At 43.2% G+C, this 20,007-nt stretch overlaps 1 protein-coding gene and 1 long non-coding RNA gene across 5 annotated transcripts; one reads left to right on the top strand and one right to left on the bottom strand.

Annotated features, from left to right (window-relative positions):
• Positions 1-828: 828 nt before the first annotated feature.
• Positions 829-11,151, bottom strand: fer (fer (fps/fes related) tyrosine kinase). Of its 4 annotated transcripts, none has more exons than XM_019361473.2 (20): positions 11,031-11,151; positions 9,465-9,593; positions 8,610-8,741; positions 8,317-8,490; positions 7,955-8,054; positions 7,686-7,869; positions 7,441-7,578; positions 7,250-7,366; positions 6,870-6,992; positions 6,593-6,794; positions 6,353-6,451; positions 4,924-5,130; positions 4,612-4,734; positions 4,467-4,523; positions 4,270-4,388; positions 2,794-2,888; positions 2,596-2,719; positions 2,293-2,447; positions 2,035-2,157; positions 829-1,953 (listed from the first exon to the last, which is right to left on the bottom strand). In XM_019361473.2, the coding sequence occupies exons 2-20, from the start codon at positions 9,531-9,533 to the stop codon at positions 1,817-1,819; spliced, it is 2,478 nt and encodes an 825-aa protein (XP_019217018.1). In that variant the 5' UTR covers positions 9,534-9,593; positions 11,031-11,151; the 3' UTR covers positions 829-1,816. The 4 variants fall into 4 exon arrangements, with proteins under 4 accessions (XP_019217018.1, XP_003453625.1, XP_005458411.1 ...); XM_003453577.5 differs by lacking the exon at positions 11,031-11,151 and adding an exon at positions 10,396-10,663 and having other exon boundaries at positions 4,924-5,127; XM_005458354.4 differs by lacking the exon at positions 11,031-11,151 and adding an exon at positions 10,396-10,662.
• Positions 10,824-19,313, top strand: LOC100698781 (uncharacterized). Its single transcript, XR_266948.3, has 3 exons — positions 10,824-10,913; positions 16,363-16,694; positions 17,622-19,313. It is a non-coding gene; the product is annotated as an uncharacterized LOC100698781 (long non-coding RNA).
• The last annotated feature ends 694 nt before the right edge of the window (positions 19,314-20,007 follow it).

Raw genomic sequence — 20,007 nt, 5'->3', positions numbered from 1 at the left:
GAATCGGAACTGTAAGAAAAACATCGTGACCAATACAGGTGCTGTGTTGTACAGCGGTGAGGTGCCAAATTATGTTTATGGGGAGGCACAACTTTAGACTCATATGTATTCACAGTGACACGAGGCCGTCTCTGGTGCTGTTTAAGAGTTTACATTTTTTGCTCGATTATCATTCAGTGTACAATCCACTAAAAAAAATGTTTTTTTCCAGTCTGGAATCATTTTGATATTAAAATGCTAAATAGGGTCAATATTTTTCTTTCCCGTTTCCTCTTTTAACTCAGATGAGAACTGAGCAATTAAGTTCCAATTGCTTTTTTTTCAAATGTATTAACATTATTTTATTTGCACATAAATGTGTCACATACAACACCAGCACTAACATTGCACATTTTTCACTTATACTTTCTCGTAAATTCTGCATTTGCATCATCTTTTTCTTACAATCAACTTAATTTAAATAAACACACTTCTCTTTAATTCAGTTAGCACTTTGTAAACAGGACCATTCATCACTGATTTGATGTCCAGAATAAACCTAGTTCAGACCCTCTCCACCCTCTTCATCCAGGTTACCTGCAATGTTTTTTAAATCCAGCAGATGTTGCTCTTGAGCAACACATCACCACAGTGTATCAGGCATCATCTACCCATCATTAGGGTTCAGATCTTTACTCCTTAACTCACCTGCTTAAAGTCTGTATAGAGGCATGGCCTCTTTGGCTGATAGGTGAATAGCAACACAGTGGTGTTGCTGTAAATGCTAAACTACACCTCTGGACAGCATTTGTGCTGTTGCAGCATTTTGAATGGACATCAAACACAGACTTATTTTCATACAGTTTATTTTCATAATAAAGGTACAACAATAATATTTTATAAAGACGATTAGTGTCGGAACTCAGAAAAACTTGTATTTACAGTAACAGTCAGTAGGTGGAGCTCTCAGCTCTGACGTCCAAGAAGTGATGCTTACCAAACACTACTCACAGTTCTTTTAGTGTGAACACATGGCAACCAGAAAATATACAAAGTGCTGGTGATAAAAATCCAAACTGTTTGGTCAAAGAAACTTTCTGGGGAAAAAAACCAAAAATAACCTTGTGGGCGTGGTCTGTGTGATGAAACTGTGCATCATGCGCTATTAACAAATTAGCAGTGATGTGCAGAGAAACCTGGCCCCCTAAAAATAAAGACGTAAAAATTTTTATTTTTTAGTGTTTTTAGTTTTTGTTGGAACACATTTTTGTTTTGTTCGCGTTGGTGTTTCCAATTAAGTTTAAACTGATTTCAATGACATATGGGGCTCAGTTATGTTTCCTGAGACAACATCGACAACAAGCGGTTTCTGTCTTTTAGATCTTTAAGATTTTAAGATTTTCCACACTAAAAGCTTCTTCAGATTAATGGCAGAAATAAAAAAAATAAATTAAATAAAACAGATTTAGTGTTCAGAGCTGATGGTCAAAGGGAAGGATGTGTGGCCGTTGTAACAGAAGGGGATTTCACATCATTTCAACTAAAACATAAAAATATTTGAGTTTATTAAAAAAAAAAAAAGCTTGCACAAACATTTTAGCAGCTTCTGTTTGTTTGTAGTGTTGTTATTGATTCAGTGTTTGTTTACTCTGTTTGTTTATCATTTAGTGTAGATCGATCGATCAATTACTGATTCAGTTTCTTGACTCAAGGCTGGCATCCTTCCTGTAATGCAGTGTTGTGTGTTTTGATCTCGGAGTCTGCGATTGGTGATCTTAGACTTTAAGGGAGTGTCCTCAGATAGGCCACACCCACCACTGTGTCTGTGATAACCTCATCACTTCTTCTTAATAGCGGCAAGGTCACGCTGCAGCTCGGAGAACTTGGGCCGGTCCTCGGGGCTGTACTGCCAGCAGCGCTGCATCACTTTGTACACATCATCAGGGCAACGTTGAGGGCACGCCATCCTGTAACCTAGCAACCAGGAACACATGGTCACCGCATGATGACATCACTGATTGTGTGATGCAGCTGATTGATTATCTGAGCGTTTACCTTTCTCCACCTGCTCTCGAGCCTGCTGATTGGTCATCCCCGGGTAAGGACATACCCCCAGACTGAAGGTCTCCCACAGGAGGATACCGTAACTCCACACATCGCTCTCTGAGCTGTAACGACCTGCAGCGGCCAATCAGAGCACAGCACACAGTCAGCAGCCACTCTGTGCTATGTTCTTATTAATTACTGTCACACACTTAACAGCTTCTTTAAAAATCAACTGGCATCTCAGGTACAGGTGTGTGTGTGTGTTACCATAGTTGAGCGCCTCAGGTGCAGTCCATTTTATGGGGATCTGTTTGAGTCCAGAAGAAGAATAAATGCCATCATCCTCCTGACGACTCATCCCAAAATCACTGATCTTCAGCACGCTGTTATCCCCGACAAGACAGTTCCTCGCTGCCAGGTCCCTGAGACACACACACACAGACATGCACGCACACACGATGTTTAAACTCAGAAAATACTTATACTTTGAACTCACTCCAAGTTTGATGGCAAGAACAATTCTCTGCAAAGTTTTGACGGGTTTTATAACCCCGCCGTAACCGTGGTTACCTATGGATGCAGTTTTTGCTCTCCAGGTACGCCATCCCAGCCGCAGCATCAACTGCAAAGCGAAGCAGCTGTTTGGTCTTCAGCTCATCCTTCTTCTTTCTCAGGAATGACAGAAAGTCTCCACCTGGACTCACAAGACACACCTGTTAGAAACCGACCAGTAACAATACAAGTTCACTCAATTTAAGCTTCACCCACCAGGAACAAGCTCCATGACAATGTAGATTGGCTGTCGCTGGGTACAAACACCAATCAGCTTCACAATGTTCGGGTGGTCATACTGCTTCAGGATCCTGCAGCCAATCAGAGAGGAGCAGAATGAGTGTTCAGCCAACCAGAGAGGAGCAGAGTAAGTGTTTAGCCAATCAGAGAGGCCATTTTTTTATATTTCTCACTCTGTGAATGAGTTTCTGAGTTTTATCATCACCTCTTTCTCTGGTTAGAGGTAACTATCCCACGCTCCTCTTTCTGGAACAAACTCCTGGAGGAGCCAGGTCTCTGGGCAGGTGTGGGACACTCACAGTGCCTCTGGGGTCACTGACTGAGGTCAGATCACAGGTCAAAGTGCCCGATCCCCTCAGAGTCTTTGGGTGAGATCCACAGTAACCTGTAGGTGTTACGGGGGTCATCAGCCTGTTCTAAAAACAAGTGTTGTTGGAGGTATGGACGGCCACCTCGGTCCCCGAAAGCCAAAGGTCACTGATTGCATTGTATCAGCTGATCTAAGGCCACGAGTAATACGCTTGGCTGAAAACGAGCAGAGGCAGTGAAGCCTCAGCAGAGTCCTGGCAAACTTAAACAAGGAGAGAGGGATGAACGCTGGGTGGAGCTCTGTTTTGATCCACCTCTTTAATGTCATGTGGAGGTCTGAGACAGAACCAGTGGAGTGGCAGAACTGCATGACAGATCCTTTCTTTAACACAAGGACCAAAGCTGTGATCAGGTTTCACCCTGCTCAGCCTCCCTTATGGAGAAGAGGTGCAATGCAGTTTTCGCCTTTCTCTGACTGTCCCATCTACAGTTTGAGATGACCCTAATGACCATCACTTCTTGGACGTCAGCGCTGAGAGCTACACCTACTGAGTATTATCCAGTCAGATCCAGGAGGATCTGACTGGATAAGCGCAAGTTGACCTTGGTGTGATGAGCCTTTTTCCAAGTTTTTAAACTCACATATTTCTGTTCCTGAGGCTGATAGATATGCTGAACCTTTTGAACTTGCTTTATAATTCTCTCTTCTTCTCTTCTGCCACCGTGGATAATGATTTGGGGTTCAGGTTTGGTCACCAAAGTCAAAACCGTGTCCTCAACATTCAGCTCGGACTCAGCGGGTGTAGAAAAGGATTTCCTGTTTTCTGTTTTCCACCTCCAGGGTTTCCACCAGAAGGTGGAAAACTCTGGACCTGTTGCGATGGGAGGAGACTCAGGACTATGGAGAGATTACTGCTCTGGGAATACCGACATTCCAGCAGAAAAGGAGAAAAGGACGTCTGACATCACCCGATTAGATGCTGACATAATAACTCAAGTTTGACATGAAGTAAACAGACATGGTAAAGTAAACAGACATTTGGCTTGTTTCCCGATATGTAGTGTATTAACTGTTTTATTGATTTGCTACTGACTGATTTGTTGATGATGATGATGTTGATGGTGTTTGCATGAAGGGCTCACCTGGCCTCAGACAGAAAGCGGATCTTCAGGTCTGGAGGTAAATCCTCTTTACATGTTTTCACGGCAACCGGTGTTTTGTCTCGCTGCAGAGTCCCTTTGTACACCTCGCCAAAGTTACCCTGTAAAAGATGGCAACAAACCATGGGAAATGAAGGCGGAGAGTGAAGGCTGAGTATAAGGACAGGTAGATGCCTCACCTTCCCCAGCAGGTCCCCCAGCACCACATCCTCATGGTTCAGGATCCACTTCTTGTCCTGCAGAGAAAAAACTCCAGTAAGCACCAAACACCATCACGATAACTAACCTGAATGTACAACTGTATGTGGGTGTAGGAGGAGCTACCTTTACAACGGGGTTTTGCAGCACGACTCCAGATTTCTTGGTAATGACTTGCTTGGTGGTGAAGTGATGCTCAATGAGCTGAGGGATGGTGGTGAAACCCGTCCCCTCAAAGCGGTACTGATTCTACCAGAGAGGGTGAGAGACATTAGCTTAACATATGAGAGCGAGCGAAAGAGAGAGACACACGCAGGGTTACTGTGTGTGTATGTATGTCGGCATAGTGGATGATGATGATGAAGTGTGTGTGTGTGTGTGTGTGTGTGTGTGTGTGTGTGTGTGTGTGTGTGTGTGTGTGTATATAATCGCACGTACATCAGCATACTGGATGATGAAGTGGCGTCTCTGGTCGTCAGAAAACACAGACAGGACGTACTCGCCCGGTTTGCCATGGCTTTCCCTAACAAGAAAGTCTCCCTGTTGCCGTAGTAACTCCTGAGCCTCAATGCGGGGGATGGCGCCGTGGTACCACTCTTGCTCCGCTAGAGGGCGTTCCGATGTGGGGATCACATCAAAGAACTGCTGCGGAGATGCAGAAGAAGAAAAATCTCCAATATAATCTGATCCTTCCACCTCTGATTAAGACCTCCCTCTCGCCCCACCTCCTCCAGCTCTCCTTGGGGGAAACCAAGGCGTTCCCAAACCAGCTGAGACTAACGATCTCTCAGGTGTCCTGGATCTCCTCCCAACTGGAGATTAAACACCTGAGTAAGGATAAGCACAGCATCCACATCCCTACAGCAATCGCTCCATCAGTCATTTTTCCACTGTGTTCTCCCTGAGATACCTAAACTCCTCCACCAAGGACCCTAACCCTCCAATACCTAGAGTGAGAACATAGCCTCACACTTGGAGCTGCTCTTTCTCATTCTCTGGAGAAGCTGAAGGTGACGTATCGTCAGTTGACCTGTGATGCCAGAAACGCCAATGAGAAATACAAAGAGGTCGTGGCCAAAGCCAAGTGCCTGAAATTCACGAGCGCTCCCTTTGTTACCCTGTCTGTATCCATAAAAGTTTTGAACAGCATCAGTAACAAAGGGCATCCCCAGTGAAGTGCAGCACCACCACCACCAAGCCCTCATTGAGGCCGTACAGGAGCTGAATGCCCACAACCACGAGCTAGAAGGCTCTTACTTCCAAAGCACCCTCTACAGGACTGCCCAAGAGACGTAGCTAAATGAGTCCACAAAGCAAAGGTAAACAAGTTGGACAAACTCCTTCCACACCTCAGTTACTGCTTCAGCTAATGCCAGAGTCACACTCTGATTGGCCGCTTCCTGTCAGCTGTATCTGGACTCCCACAGGCTAATGACTCCTCCGTCCTCTGGAGGCTTCCTTCACCTCTGCTGTCCAGGAAAGGCAACATGACAAGTGCAGCTACATAAGCCCATTTTCCATTAGTACCTACTCGGGTTGGCTCGCCACAGCTTGCCACTGTTTTCAGGCTTTTCCATTACAATATAGTACCTGGTGCCAGGTACTTCATGTTCATACAAATTACATCACAGGATGCTCGGTCACATTGCTAATAACGACCTCGTGCACATTAGGTGGTACTCCATTGTAATGGAAAACAAGTCGAGGCAAGTCAAGCTGACCCGAGTAGGTACTAATGGAAAAGGGGATATACAGTCTCAGGTTTTCTGAAGCTCTCCCAGACCAGAGACTTGGTTTTAAATGACTTGTGTCAACAGTGGGTTCAGTGATGTGACATATAAACGGGTTCAGTGTTGGAAAGTCTTACCGAGGTAGAGGAACCCAGCATTGCTTTGGGAGATCGAATCATCCCGGCCAGAGAGTGACGAAGAGTGTCGAATCGAGATCCCCGGTCCTTCACTTTGTCCTGAAAACACACACACACACCCCCACACTATAAATCCAGAGCTCTACACTCAGATGTTAAATGTGGAAAAAACGCTTGTGAAAAGGAGTCTCCTTCTGTCAGTTCTAATCAATTAATTAAAACTAGTAATTGAACATTTACAGTCGATCCAACAGAGCGAGTATCGTCCTCGTATGGCAGTGCGGGGGGTGGTGGTGGCGGGGGAGGGGAAGCGGCAGCATCTGCCATCTTGGCGTCGAGCAAGGCCTTCTGGGAGGCAAGGCTTGCCTCTGAGCTGCGCAGCGATTGGACGGCCTGCCGTAGCTCAAGGAGAGAGAGTTTCTGACTGAGCAGCAGGACGCAGCTGAGGGTGAGAGACACAGAAAGTCAGAGAGACAGAGAGAGAGAGAAAGCTCTGACTCCACCTCCTCGCACTCACTCGCTCTTCCTCTCCGCGCTCTGCTGACTTGTCTGGATTTTGTTGTCCAGGTCGTCAGCCAACGCCTCCTTGCCCTGCAGATTCTGCTGAGTCAGCTCCAGCTCCTCTGTTGCCGACGACAACCTAAAGACAATTAAAACAAGGGTTAGTAGCCACACCCACATACACACAAAGAGAGTGCTGTAACTCCACTAAGTACACTGCCCCCCATCACACTGACCCTGAAGCCAAACAGGCCAAAGCAGGGAGAGTGGTGTTCAGGACCCCAGGCAGAAATCACAGGGGTCTACGCTCACCAAAATCAGATACTAACAGGTACAACAAGCTTTTACTTTGGTGGGTTACGGCAAACACTGAAATGAAATTTTGAAAGAGCTCACTTGGCTCTCAAGCTTTCGGCTGTCAGCGTGTTCCACAGAATCTCATTGGGCAGGTTGTCTGTCTCCTCCAAAAGAGACGCGTCAAACTCCACAGTTGCCTCCGGCGTCTCCGGCGACCTAAGAGAGGTAGGAGGGTGATTACCAGTGCAACCCGGACAACGAGGTGTCCTGTCCAACAGGTGTGAGCTCACCTGTAGGCGTCGATGAAGTGCTGATACTCGGCAAGAGGATCGATCTGCTCAACTGCCGCCGCAATCTCCTGATGGACCTTCACGATCTCCTCAGAGAGAAGACTGCTGATCTCACAATACTCCTCAAGAATACTTTTCCTGCAACAATACACACACAAAAAAGTAGCTCACAGTACTCTTCCAGAACACTTTTACTGCAGTAACAGACAGGTATGAGATAGTGTGACAGTGGTCATGTGACTCACAGGGCAAGTGTCATGTCTTCCTGCATCCTCTGCAGAGCGTCCAGTAGGGCGGGTGCGGCATGACACCGGTGTTCATCCTGCTGCGTCCGGGCGCTGCACACGGCGAGCACGTACTGGTTGTGAAGGTTGTGGAGCTTCCCCATAGCCTTGTCATAACGGTCACGGGCACGCTCCACCTCACGGCCTTTAATTGGAAGTGAGAGACGGTGGGGGAGGAGTCAGAAGGACAGTGTAACAAAGGGAGCGCTCATTGGATTTCAGGGACTCACCTTTGGCCACAGCCTCTCTGTATTTCTCTTTGGCATTGCTGGCATCACGGCTCAACTGACGATACGTCACCTTCAGCTTATCCAGGTCAGTCCTGGTTACCTAGCAACCATAACCATACCAAGAAGTAATGAATGAATCTTAACCACATGCCTATGAATTTCAATGGTGGATGAAATCATAATGATTTGTTTTTTAACTAACTGAAATTATTTTAAAACTGATAAAAACTAAGAGACGTCCTCAGGTGACCTCACTCAGTCCATCATGCTTGTAAAAGCCCTGGCGTGCTTATATTATGCACCAACAGGAAACTAACTTTTAGCTGAGGCTCTGCCTCAGTCTGATGCCCCCCCCTGCACACCTTGTGGATGTGGCTCTCCAGCTGCTGATGAAGACTTTGGTAGCTCTTCTTCACCTGCTGCTTGTCCCGGATCAGCGTGGCGAGACGGTGCAGCGGCCCCGAGTTCAGATCGTCGGCGTGACTTCTCATTATCCGACCCAACGCCTCTGTCTGACGAATCACCTGCGACCACGACTGGGACACACACACACACACACACACACACACACACACACACACACACACACACATACACTCTTAGACTGGTTCACATGCTCTGCCCCTCCCACTGAACCGACAGCTGAGCCGCTCACCTTACTCACAGTGCTGACATAGTCAGCAGTTTCTTGTTTCTCCATCTGCTGTGTCATGCTGAGCAGCAGAGCTGCGTACTCTTTATCACTTTTCACCCGCAGCGTCATGAAGCGCTTCACCGTCTCCAGCAGCTAGAAGGCAGGTAGCAAGAGTGAACCAGACAGGAAGTGAAAGTGAAGAGGAGGAAGCGCAGAATAACACAATAACACAAAAGACAGATGTTTGACACAGAATGTAGATAAAAGATGGACATGGCCACTGTGACACACTGATTTTTTGAGTCTCAACGTTAGCATTTTGGATGAAGCCATGTTATTTCTTTGATTAAGGAAGTGACCATATTTGTCCGAGAGGGCAGATTTACCTAATGCTTAATACTTACTCAGCGCTGTGTGATATCAAATCAAAATCTTCAAATTTCACTCACAAAACTGAAGATCACCTTTCTCAGGCCTGTTAGTACAGTAAGCTCACAGCAGCCATATTAATTAACATAATTAAAAATGTTCCAAAAGGCTCCAACAAACTTTAATATACAAACTTTAAAAAGGTGTTATATAAACATTCACACTCATACAGGTGTTTAAACCAGTAAATTATCTATAGAGACCCCAAATAATGTGCATCAGGCTGTAAACATGTTTATTTCTGCTGCAAGGTTTTAACATGGAAGTCTGTGGGGACTGACTCACTGCTGCCCCTGCTGGACATGAGAGGAACTGTATCCATCTTTAATTACAGTCTGTATAACCAGGGCCCCCCCACAGGTCAGACTGTGAACTACACCCCTCTGATAGTGATCTCCGCAGGTGGAAACATGTTGAGCTCTGTGAGTATTTGAGGCTAAATCAGACCTTTAACTCCCAGTCCTGCAGCTTCAATAATCCCTCGTGGGAATTCCTTAGATCCCGACCGAACCCCATCCTGGATCTCAGTCTTTGTGTTTAACAGCGTGGATTAGCGGACACTGATAGCATGGCCGTCTATGGAGAGAGAGAGAAATACGTGCAGGTTCATAACAAATAGATGATCTGAAACAAACTCTTCAAACCTCGACATCTCCCACAGTCACCTCTAAACCTCTGAACAAACTGAGCAGGAAATATTTACTCTGCTAAAGCCACAGCCTGAAACCTCATAAACCATTTTATAACTCTCTAACAACCCTCTAAAAACCTTTGAAACCATCAGAAACCAGAAGAGGGTGATTTCACCTCCAGCACAGAAAAACTCCAACTGTCCGTTAACAGAAATGAAACCATCAGGTGTGAAACACTCACTTCTTCCTGCGGCTTTAAACTGATTTAAACTATAAACATTAGCTTCAATCTGTCAAAGCTAACTCCAAAATCTTCCAAGAATTTCCAAAACACGTTCCAAACATATTTCCAACATCTTCACTACTTCCTTCCAGGACGCTTCAAAACTTTTCAGACTTCCTTCAAACTATCTAATCACGTCACAAAACCTTAAAACACATGAAACGGTTTAAATATGGTTTTAAAACACTTTAAGATCTTTAAAAACTTTTTTTTTAAAAAGTTGTTAAAACGGTTTATGGCACTTTAAGTGTCAAACTATGCTAACGCTAGCCGCTGCTCCCATATAAATTAAAGGGAAACGAGGCTAGCGTGCTAAAAAGATAACGGCAGCTTCCTTTGGAATTGCAGGAAAACTGACTTGCTAACATACTAACAGCTGCTGTTAAACTTTGTTCAGAAGTCTTTAAAACTGAAGCCGAACGGAGAAGTCACACTCAGAGACTCCGTGTCCGCTTCTCCGAACCTTTTCTCCGGGTACGAAGCTCCGATGGAGCGGCGGAGGAGCGCCGGGATACTCGCAGGGGGTTCCCAGTTTTTCCTGCGCTCCTCGGACGCTTTCTGCCGCTTTAACGCACCAGGAAGTGAGTTAATGCGGCAGGAGGCTCGCTGTCCGGTCACCGCGGTCCTCTGTACTCCTCGGCCGGTATCATGTCCTCCAGTTCTTCTGGATTCTCTGCTCCGTTTCCCGGCTTCTCCAGCTGCTGTCCGGCTACCGAGCTAACGGCTAACAGGGAGGGGCTTCCGTGGGAAACGGAAGAAAGGGGGGAGGAGGGGGTCTTATTGTGTGGCTGAAGACGTGAACGTGGAACATGCATGGGACATACGTTGGAGCTGTCTGGACACAGACAGAACATCTGGATCAAACACTCCGATTTCACACACCTGGATTAGACACACCTGGGCATCATTTCTTACCGCTGCACCCTGTGGTGGAAACTATAAAAATAAACCTGAGAATATGCACACCTGTACCTGAGCCAGGTAAGCATCTTGGTGACCCGCCAAACTAAACTCAAGCAATAAAACCCATTCAGCTTGTTATGATAGTACTTACTAAACCAGTCTATCGGAAATATCCAGAGCAGCAGGGAGCCTTACCTGTACTGTTACCTCTCACTGTAGCAGGTATTAGCCCTTCGTCACTCCCATTGACTGTAGTCAATGGTCACTCCCCACATCCTTGTTATGAAAAATTTTTTCTCTCTGACATCATCAAAGCGCTCACATTAAGGTAATCTCCAGCGCACAGAAATACACGTAAACTTTCTGCTTCAGACTCATGCATGCTCATATCAAAGCACCTCCTCCTCCAATCAGAGGTGTTACCAGAGCGCAGGTAATAGAGCTCTATGAAGAACGCACCTGAAAATATGACTAATGTGACATGAGAGAGCTTTTATCTGTGAATTATTGAGTACATGTTTTTATTTTCTGATATATTTCTCATGCAAATGGAGAGTCCTCTTCACACACTAAGGTTAATTATAAAGTTATACAGGGCCCAGTGCTATAACCAATTCTGTTTACATTATAATCCCTTGGGGAGTATCTCCCTTAGGGAGTATCATTAGAAGGCATAACATACCTTTTCCCTGCTATGCAGATGACACCCAGCTGTATCTATTCATGAAGCCAGATAACACACACCAATTAGTTAAAATGCAGGAGAGTCTTAAAGATATAAAGACCTGGATGACCTCTAACCTTGTGCTTTTAAATTCAGATAAAACTGGGATTATTATACCCAGCCCTAAAAATCTTAGAAATATTGTATCTAACTAGATGTTTTTATGATGTTTTTAACCAGTTGCTTTTCAATGCCAGTTTAAAAGCATATGTAGGACTGCTTTCCTCCATTTCTGCAATACCTCTAAAATTAGAAACACCCTGTCTCAGAGTTACGCTCATTTTTTTTAAATAGCACCAAATCACAACAACAGTTGTCTCAAGGCACTTTATATTATAAGGTAAAAACCCTACAATAATACATTGTAAACAGAGAAAACCCCAAAAATCATATGACCACCTGTGAGCAAAAGCTTTGGCAACAGTAGGAAGGAAAAATTTCCATTTAACAGGAAGAAACCTTCAGCAGAACCAGGCTCAGGGAGGGGCAGCCATCTGCCACACTGGATGGGTGTGCGCCAGGGCTGGACTGGGACAAAAAATCGGCCCGGGCATTTTGACTAGAGACCGGCCCACCAGGTATTAAAGCCATAAAGCCTTTGAATGAAAACAAACGCTGTTGTGACAGTGATGTACACTGTCTTGTTGGTATATGTATGATTTCTGTACATTTTATGTCAGATAAAAACTTTGTTCGCAAGATTCAGATAATTATTTAATAAAAGCTAGATATTTTAAATGAGAATAAGAAAGAAAAGTATGTCTTTGTGCCCCCTTTTCCCTGTTAATGCCCTACCTGGCCCCCTGGCAAAACTTTCCTAGACCCGCCCCTGCACAGTTACCAGCTGTCAGCTACATAAAAAAGGATCCTGGTGTTATTTGTCTCTCAGAAACAGTTCATAACTTCCCTTCAACTCATCCATGTCACCTAAAAGGTGAACCTGTTTCTCCATCACCTGTTCAGCTCTGATGATTCAGTAAGGACATCTCCTGGTTTCATCTTCATCTTTCCCTCTCACCACATATCCAAACCGATATCATGACCAGCAGTTTTTACAGCTGTGGCTCCAGCAAACATCAGCTGATACTAGAAATTACTATTAAATAAATTCTAACAACAGCTGATCAAGCTTAAACGTGCTGCTGTTGTTTAACGCGACATCTGCTGGTTTCTTCTTTCTGGCGCAAAGTGGGCGATAAATAAACAAGAGAGAAAAGCCGATCAGCTGATCACTGATCAGTTTCATGATTGAAGTAGGAACAGGAGAGGGAGGGGAGAGAATGAGAGAAGAGGAGGCAGCTGTGCAGCGTAAACACACAGAATAACTCCAGCTTTGTGTCTTTGTTTCATTCTAGCTAAAGTACGGGACAAACTGCGTCTCTTCTCAGCTTAATACGAAACGCGTAATATTTTCTCTGAATGAGGGACCATTCCATTTTTTAAGGAGCCGTTGGCAACTCTACTAACTAAACTTATGAATAAAATTAAGTTCACTATCAGTAACATCATAGCACCCGCCCAGCTGTATACAAACTCCGTCATGCTAGCTAGTACGCAGTACGAGTTATTGTAACTGACAGTAAAAAGTCAGCACAACAAAAATAAACTCCACCTAAACTTGGTTTATATCTGACCCAGACAGACTGCAGGTCATAACTTCTTACCTGAAGTTCAGTTCACCTGACACTCGGACCGCCTCGGGTCTCTCCTCCTCCTGCCTCCCCTTTCCCTCATCCACCTGCTGGCCTCTGTGGAATCTCTGCCATAGCCACCACCAAACAACTGAGTTATTTTTACACATCGGCCAGCATCTGGCGCATCCACCACCTCTCATTGTTCATGCTGTTACAACATGAATAAATAAATAAATAAATAAGTCATCAGCCCACCAGGCAAATGCCCGGTATGCCCGATGGCCAGTCCAGCTATGGTGTGAGCAGATAAAGACAGGAGAAGGACATGCTATGGAAAAGAGCTAGAGATTAATAATTAATATTTAAATGCAGAGAGGTGTACAAACATGTGAGTGAAGAAGAAACTCACTCAGTGCAGTCCCCCAGCAGCCTACACCTATTGCAGCATAACTAAGGGAGGATTAAGGGTCACCTGATCTAGCCCTAACTATATGCTTTATCAAAAGGAAAGTTTTAAGCCGAATATTAAAAATAGGCATAGTGTCTGTCTCCTGAATCCAAACTGGACACTGGTTACATGGAAGAGGGGCCTTGAAAGCTCAAGGCTCTCCCTCCCATTCTACTTCTTAATACTCTAGCTTTCATGGGGTGATACAGTATTATAAGGTCATTAAGCTAAGACATGTATGTGACGAGCAGCCGGATTTTAAATTCTGGATTTAACAGGGAGCCAATCAAGATAAGCCAATATAGAAGAAACATGCTCCCTCTTTCTTATCAGTCTCTCTCTGTCAGTAATCGTGCTGCAGTATTTTGGATCAACTGAGCTTTTCAGAGAGTTTTTAGGACATCCTGATAATAACAAATTACAATACAGTCATAAATACATAAACTACTTTTTCAACATCACTATGAGACAGGATGTGATGCTGAGGATCTAATTTTAGAGATATAGTGCAAATGGAAGAAGACTCCAAGATTTCTCACAGTGTCACTGGAGGCCAAGATAATGCAATGAAGAGTAAGTATATGGTTAGATACCATATTTGTAAGATTGTCAGGCCAGAGTACATTAACCTCAGTTTTACCCGAATTTAGAAGCAGAAAGTTAGCGGCCGTCCAAGTCTTTATGTCTTTATGACATTCCTTCAGTTTAACTAATTGTTTGTGTTATCTGGCTTCATGGATAGATAAAGTTGGGTGTCATCTGCATAGCAGTGAAAATGTATGCTATTCCTTCTAATAATACTGCCTAAGGGCAGCGTGTATAATGTAAACAGAATTGGTCCTAGCACTGAACCCTGTGGAACTCCATAATTAACCTTAGTGTGTGAAGAGGACTCTCCATTTACATGAACAAATTGGAGTCTATTAGATAGATATGATACAAACAACTGCAGTGCAGTACCTGTAATACCTAAAGCATGTTCTAATCGCTCTAATAGGATATTATGGTCAACAGTATCGAACGCTGCACTGAGGTCTAGCAGGACAAGCACAGAGATGAGTCCACTGTTAGAGGCCATAAGAAGATCATTTGTAACCTTCACTAAAGCTGTTTCTGTGCTGTGATGAGCTCTGAAACCTGACTGAAACTCTTCAAATAAATCATTCCTCTGCAGATGATCTGTTAGCTGTTTGACAACTACTCTTTCAAAAACTTTTAAGATAAAAGTAAGGTTGGAGATCAACTAATAGCTTTTTAAATAATAGTTTAACTACTGCTAAGTTGAAGGCCTGTGGTACATAGCCGATCATTAGAGATAGGTTGATCATATTTACGCTTGAAGCATTAATTAATGGTAGAATTTCTTTGAGCAGTTTTGTAGGAATGGGGTCTAAAAGACACGTTGATGGTTTGGAGGAAGTAATTACTGAAGTTACCTCAGAAAGATCAATTGTGGAAAAAGACTCCAAATGAATATCAATGGTACTGAAAATACCTGTAGATAAAGTTACATCTGTTAGATGATTATGAGTAATTTTTTCTCTAATGGTTAAAATTTTATTTGTGAAGAAGTTCATGAAGTCATTACTAGTTAACGTTAAAGGGATTGTTGGCTCAGTAGAGCTCTGACTTTTTGTCAGCCTGGCTACAGTGCTGAAGAGAAACCTGGGGTTGTTCTTACTTTCTTCAATCAGTGATGAATAGAAAGATGTTCTAGCTTTGCTGATGGCTTTCTTACTAAGCAGCACACTATTTTTCCAGGCTACATGATGATTTCTAAATTAGTGACATGCCTTTTCCTCTCCAGCTTACGAGTTATTTGCTTCAAGGTGCGCATTTGAAAAGTTATAGGGAGTCAAGTACTTCTGATTTGAGGCTCTGTTTCACAGGAGCTACAGTATCCAGAGTCATACGTTGTGAAGAGGTAACATTATTAACAAGATAATCGACCTCTGTTGGAGTAGCATTCAGATAGCTGCTCTGCTCTATGTTGGTACAGGTCATTGAAGAAGATAACAGTGGGTGGATTATATCCTTAACCTTAGTTACAACACTTTCAGAAAAACATCTACTGTGATGACATCTATTTCTCACTGCTGTCTAATCAATTATTGTAAATGTAAATGTTCTCATGTTCACTGTTTGCCTGCTGTATCAGGAATAAATGAAAATAAGATGAATTATCTCAGCTTTTTTTAGCTCAGCAATATTAATGATCAGCTTTGAATGCCAAATAAGGTTTTGGAGGGCCAGATACATTAATTGATTTATTTAATTACTTATTGATTCTTTGATTTTAAAATTCATCGTCACAGTTTGGAAATATAAAACATCTTGCAGGAGCCAAGAGTCTTCGTCAGCAGTGAAAACACAGGGCGTCATAAGAGGAATGAGAAAAATGTCAAATCCAGCCAATGGAGCAGAGTTTGGGCGGGCCTTTCAGCAGGAAACTGAAGGAATGAAGTGGTTTCTGTTTAACCGGTCAAGGCGCACACGTCTGCTGAGTTTACTGACTTCTGTTAAACACAGTTTCCTGTTTGTTTTTTAAAAGTTTACCAGAAATTAAATGCACGACTTCCTGCATGTGATCACACGTATTGATCACATGCACGACTTCCTGCATATGATCACACGTATTGATCATCTGGCACACTCTCTCTCTCTCTCTCTCTCTCTCACACACACACACACACACACACACACACACACACACACACACAGAAAAACACATGCACAGCAAAAAAAAGAAATTAAATGGAGTCAAATTCAAACACAGAGGAGAGAACTTATAGTTTGCGTGTGTTGGGGGGGGCCACAGAAACCACAGCGAGGAGGTGGAGGTGGTGTCGGGTTTGCAGCGACAGTGGTCGAGTTACATAGAAAATGAACAGAGGGAGAGAGAGAGGGCGTGTTGGCCGGTAGAACAGGTTTGGGCGAGGCAGTCAAGCGAGCTTCACACACACAGTGAACCAGAGGGAGAGAGAGCAGAGTCAGATTTGTTTCCTTTTCAGAGAAGAAGACGAACACGGCGGCGGCGACCAACGAGCATACAGGTGAGTCCCTGAAACCACTTTAAATCCTGTGTAGTACAAATACTACAGTACAGCTACTTCAGCTGAACACTGGAGTACTTCATGTTATAGACGCAGTAAAAGTAACTCTGTACTTGGTTACTAGAGTACTTCTAGTTTATGAGTACTTTGATTCACCTGAGAGAAACTTTAAAATGTGACTGAAACTTCAGTATAATGCAGTATTCTGTGATACACTATAGTACACTGTAGTACAGTAAACTCTGCCATCCACTACAATGCACTGTAGTACAGTACAGTAAATCAAAGTAAAATACACTACAGTACTGTATTTACCTGCTCTTTACTCCATCATATGTGGACTCAGACCTCTGGCTGTGTCTAAATACTAAGAGAATCTGCAGTACTTTAACTTGTAACCTGTGGTACTTTTTACTTCAGGTAAAGTTTTGAGTACTTCATTGCTGACTTCATGTGATGACTCAGAGTATGTACACCTCACAGCCACATTCATCCAGGTAACATGCCTCACCTGTGGGTCCAGGAGTGTCATCAAATGGTGCTTCACTTAAAGCAGGAAATCTGGGCCTCGGTGAATTAGTCTTCAGTGTTACTGCACGAGCTAATCAAATTCAATCAATCAAATTTAAAGGCCAGCTGCTGTCTGGGGCTGGGGCTTTTGCAGCATCACTGAGTACTATCACATACTTCAAGGGTCACAAGTAAAAGTATACAGCAGAGGAGGAAGTACTGAGATCCTTAACTTTGTTTTGCTCTGTGAATGTACTCAATTACTCAGTGAAAGTACTCGGTTACTTTTATCATTCATTCAGTAATCAACCACTCCTCTTATTGGTCAGATCTGATCAGAAGTCACTCTAATCGGAACATCAGTACTGCAGTAAGGGTACTCATTGATCACCTGTATTGATCTGATTCCTTTCACAGAGGTCTCTGCCTGCACTGCCAGCTGCCTGATTGGACATAATTTTAGCCTCGCCCTCTTGTGACGTGTCAGCATGTCCTCAAATATCAACGTCTCCCTGGAGAACCCCTACGGTCAGGTAGCCATTCCACGGGCTAAGCTCCACTCCTCCAGTGACTCCACAGTGATCGCCAATCCGATGGTTATAACCAGCAATGAGAACCCGTACCAAGTGTCGAGCTCCGCCCCCCCACCATACACGGTGAAGGAGGATGGAGGGGGGATGATGAAGGGGGGAGCTGCCGTGCCTGCTGCTACCGTTGCAGGAGAAAGAAGTGACATCATCGCAGCAAATCGTGATGTCATAACAGTAGAAGGATTGTGACTGGCTCAGATTTATTTATTTGTTCTTCCGGAGGAAACAAGGATGGAAGGAAATGAGGAAACAATGAAGGAAGGAGGAAAGGAAACTTCATGAACTGGAGGACGTTTTCTCGCTGCGGCCATTTTGTGTCTCAAAAACTTCATGTTTGTGAAGCTCAAACCTCCGCCCCTCACCACCATCCCTACCCAGAACTGGGATTTCAGAGGCCATGGGGACTTCTGTGGTTACGAGCATTTGAGGGGTCATGGGGTCTTTGTGGTGCCCTGCGGACTTTGGGGGTCATGGGGACTTCGAGGGTCACAGGGACTTTTGTGGGACTCGGAGTCTTTGTGGGGTCCTGGGGGGTTTTTTGCCCTTGATGGTATTTTTATTTTTTTACTGGCAGTTTTTTGATCAATAAATAAAAAAAATATTGGGGAGATTATTTTTAGACACAAAATGGCCACCACTGAACCGCAGTTTCACTTCTGTGCTGTTGTCAAGAAACTTATAGTTTTGATGTTTTTCCTGTAAACATTATTAGGCATGATTTTATAGTGTTACTAGATATAATCAATAATGTGGATTATAACTGATTATATCTAATACCAGACAGAGGATTGTTCTACAATCTTCTACATCATTAAATAGTGATGTTTGAATTCAGAATTCAGCTGAAAAAAATCTTTAAAAGATTCAGTTTATTGATTGAAACATTATTGATTATTACGAAAGTTGTTGATCATTACGAACTCCAAATGAACTGATAAAAAAAATATTTTTTATCAGGTTGTAACAAAGCAGCTGTAAATTATACTGTTTGTTTTTGTTGATGATGATGATGAACATTTGTGTGTTGTTGTTGTTGTTGTTGTTTTTTAATATTTGAGACATAATTGGGATTATTCTTGTTTTTTTTCCGTTTTCATCACAGTGATGATGAAAATCAAATTAAGCAATCAGAGCACAGGTCATGTGAAATAAAATGTTACATTTAAACCTTCATCTCTGTTGCTGCTCGCACAACATTAAAGTCTCAGTAACTGCGAGCCGAACATTTCTCTGATTTTTAGATTCATTCTTATGATGGGAATTTTTGTAAATTGTCATTAATTATTGTTAAAATGTAAAGTCAACATTTAATTATTTTACTGTTAATAATGAAACAATTATTGATGATGTAGTTGATCAAATATTGTGATCGGAGCTGATAGGAGGCAGAGCCCTGCTCAATTTGGATCTTGGACCTTTGATTTGATCCACAAGCATAAACTAAGATGTATAAATCTGTACAATGGCTTGTGTCACAAATGTGTCCTCCAGCACAAAACATAAACACAAATAAAAAAAATAATTTGAAGATGTGAATTATTTTAGAATGTGTAAATCTAAACCTGAGCAAACAGCAATATTTTAATTTACAAACATCATTCTCACTTTCAGAGCTTCCTGTTGGTACAAATCCCTAAAATTTTTTCATTCGCTTTCATCATCAAACATTGGCTGATGTGCACGGATCATGCTGCATGTGTGCAGTGCGTTTGGGGGGGGGGTGTAATGCATTTATTGAATAACAAAAACACGGCACAGTACAGAAAATCATTCATACTCAGTGTTACAAGCAGACAAGCGCAGATGAAACAAAGCAGAAAGAAAGAGACATACAGTTTATACTGACAATAATCAAATTAGATATATTAAAAAAATAATAATAAAAATAAATTATCAAATAAAATGAGATGAAATGTGCTAGGGGTTAACATTTAGTTTATATTTTTCAAAAGTGTCACTCAAAATTGAACCTTTGGACCCTTTCATGAATTTCAAGGAGAAGATGTAATAAACCAATTTTCTATGAAAGGAAACCTTCAGGTTGGGAAACAGGTCATTCGACTGTGTCTCTTGGAGTGTGCTGTGGGAGAGGCTTCAAAAGTATGGGCGAATGCCCTCATGCTATGGGCCATTCGATCCATGTATAACTGTTGCAGGAGCTTAGTCCGCATTGCAGGCAGTTAGTCAGATTCATTTCCGGTGGGTGTTGGACT

The sequence above is a fragment of the Oreochromis niloticus genome, linkage group LG7 (assembly GCF_001858045.2).
Source record: "Oreochromis niloticus isolate F11D_XX linkage group LG7, O_niloticus_UMD_NMBU, whole genome shotgun sequence".
NCBI classification, from domain to species: Eukaryota; Metazoa; Chordata; class Actinopteri; order Cichliformes; family Cichlidae; genus Oreochromis; species Oreochromis niloticus.
The sequence above is the reverse complement of the archived record's forward strand: the minus strand, read 5'-3'. Positions and strand labels throughout refer to the sequence as shown.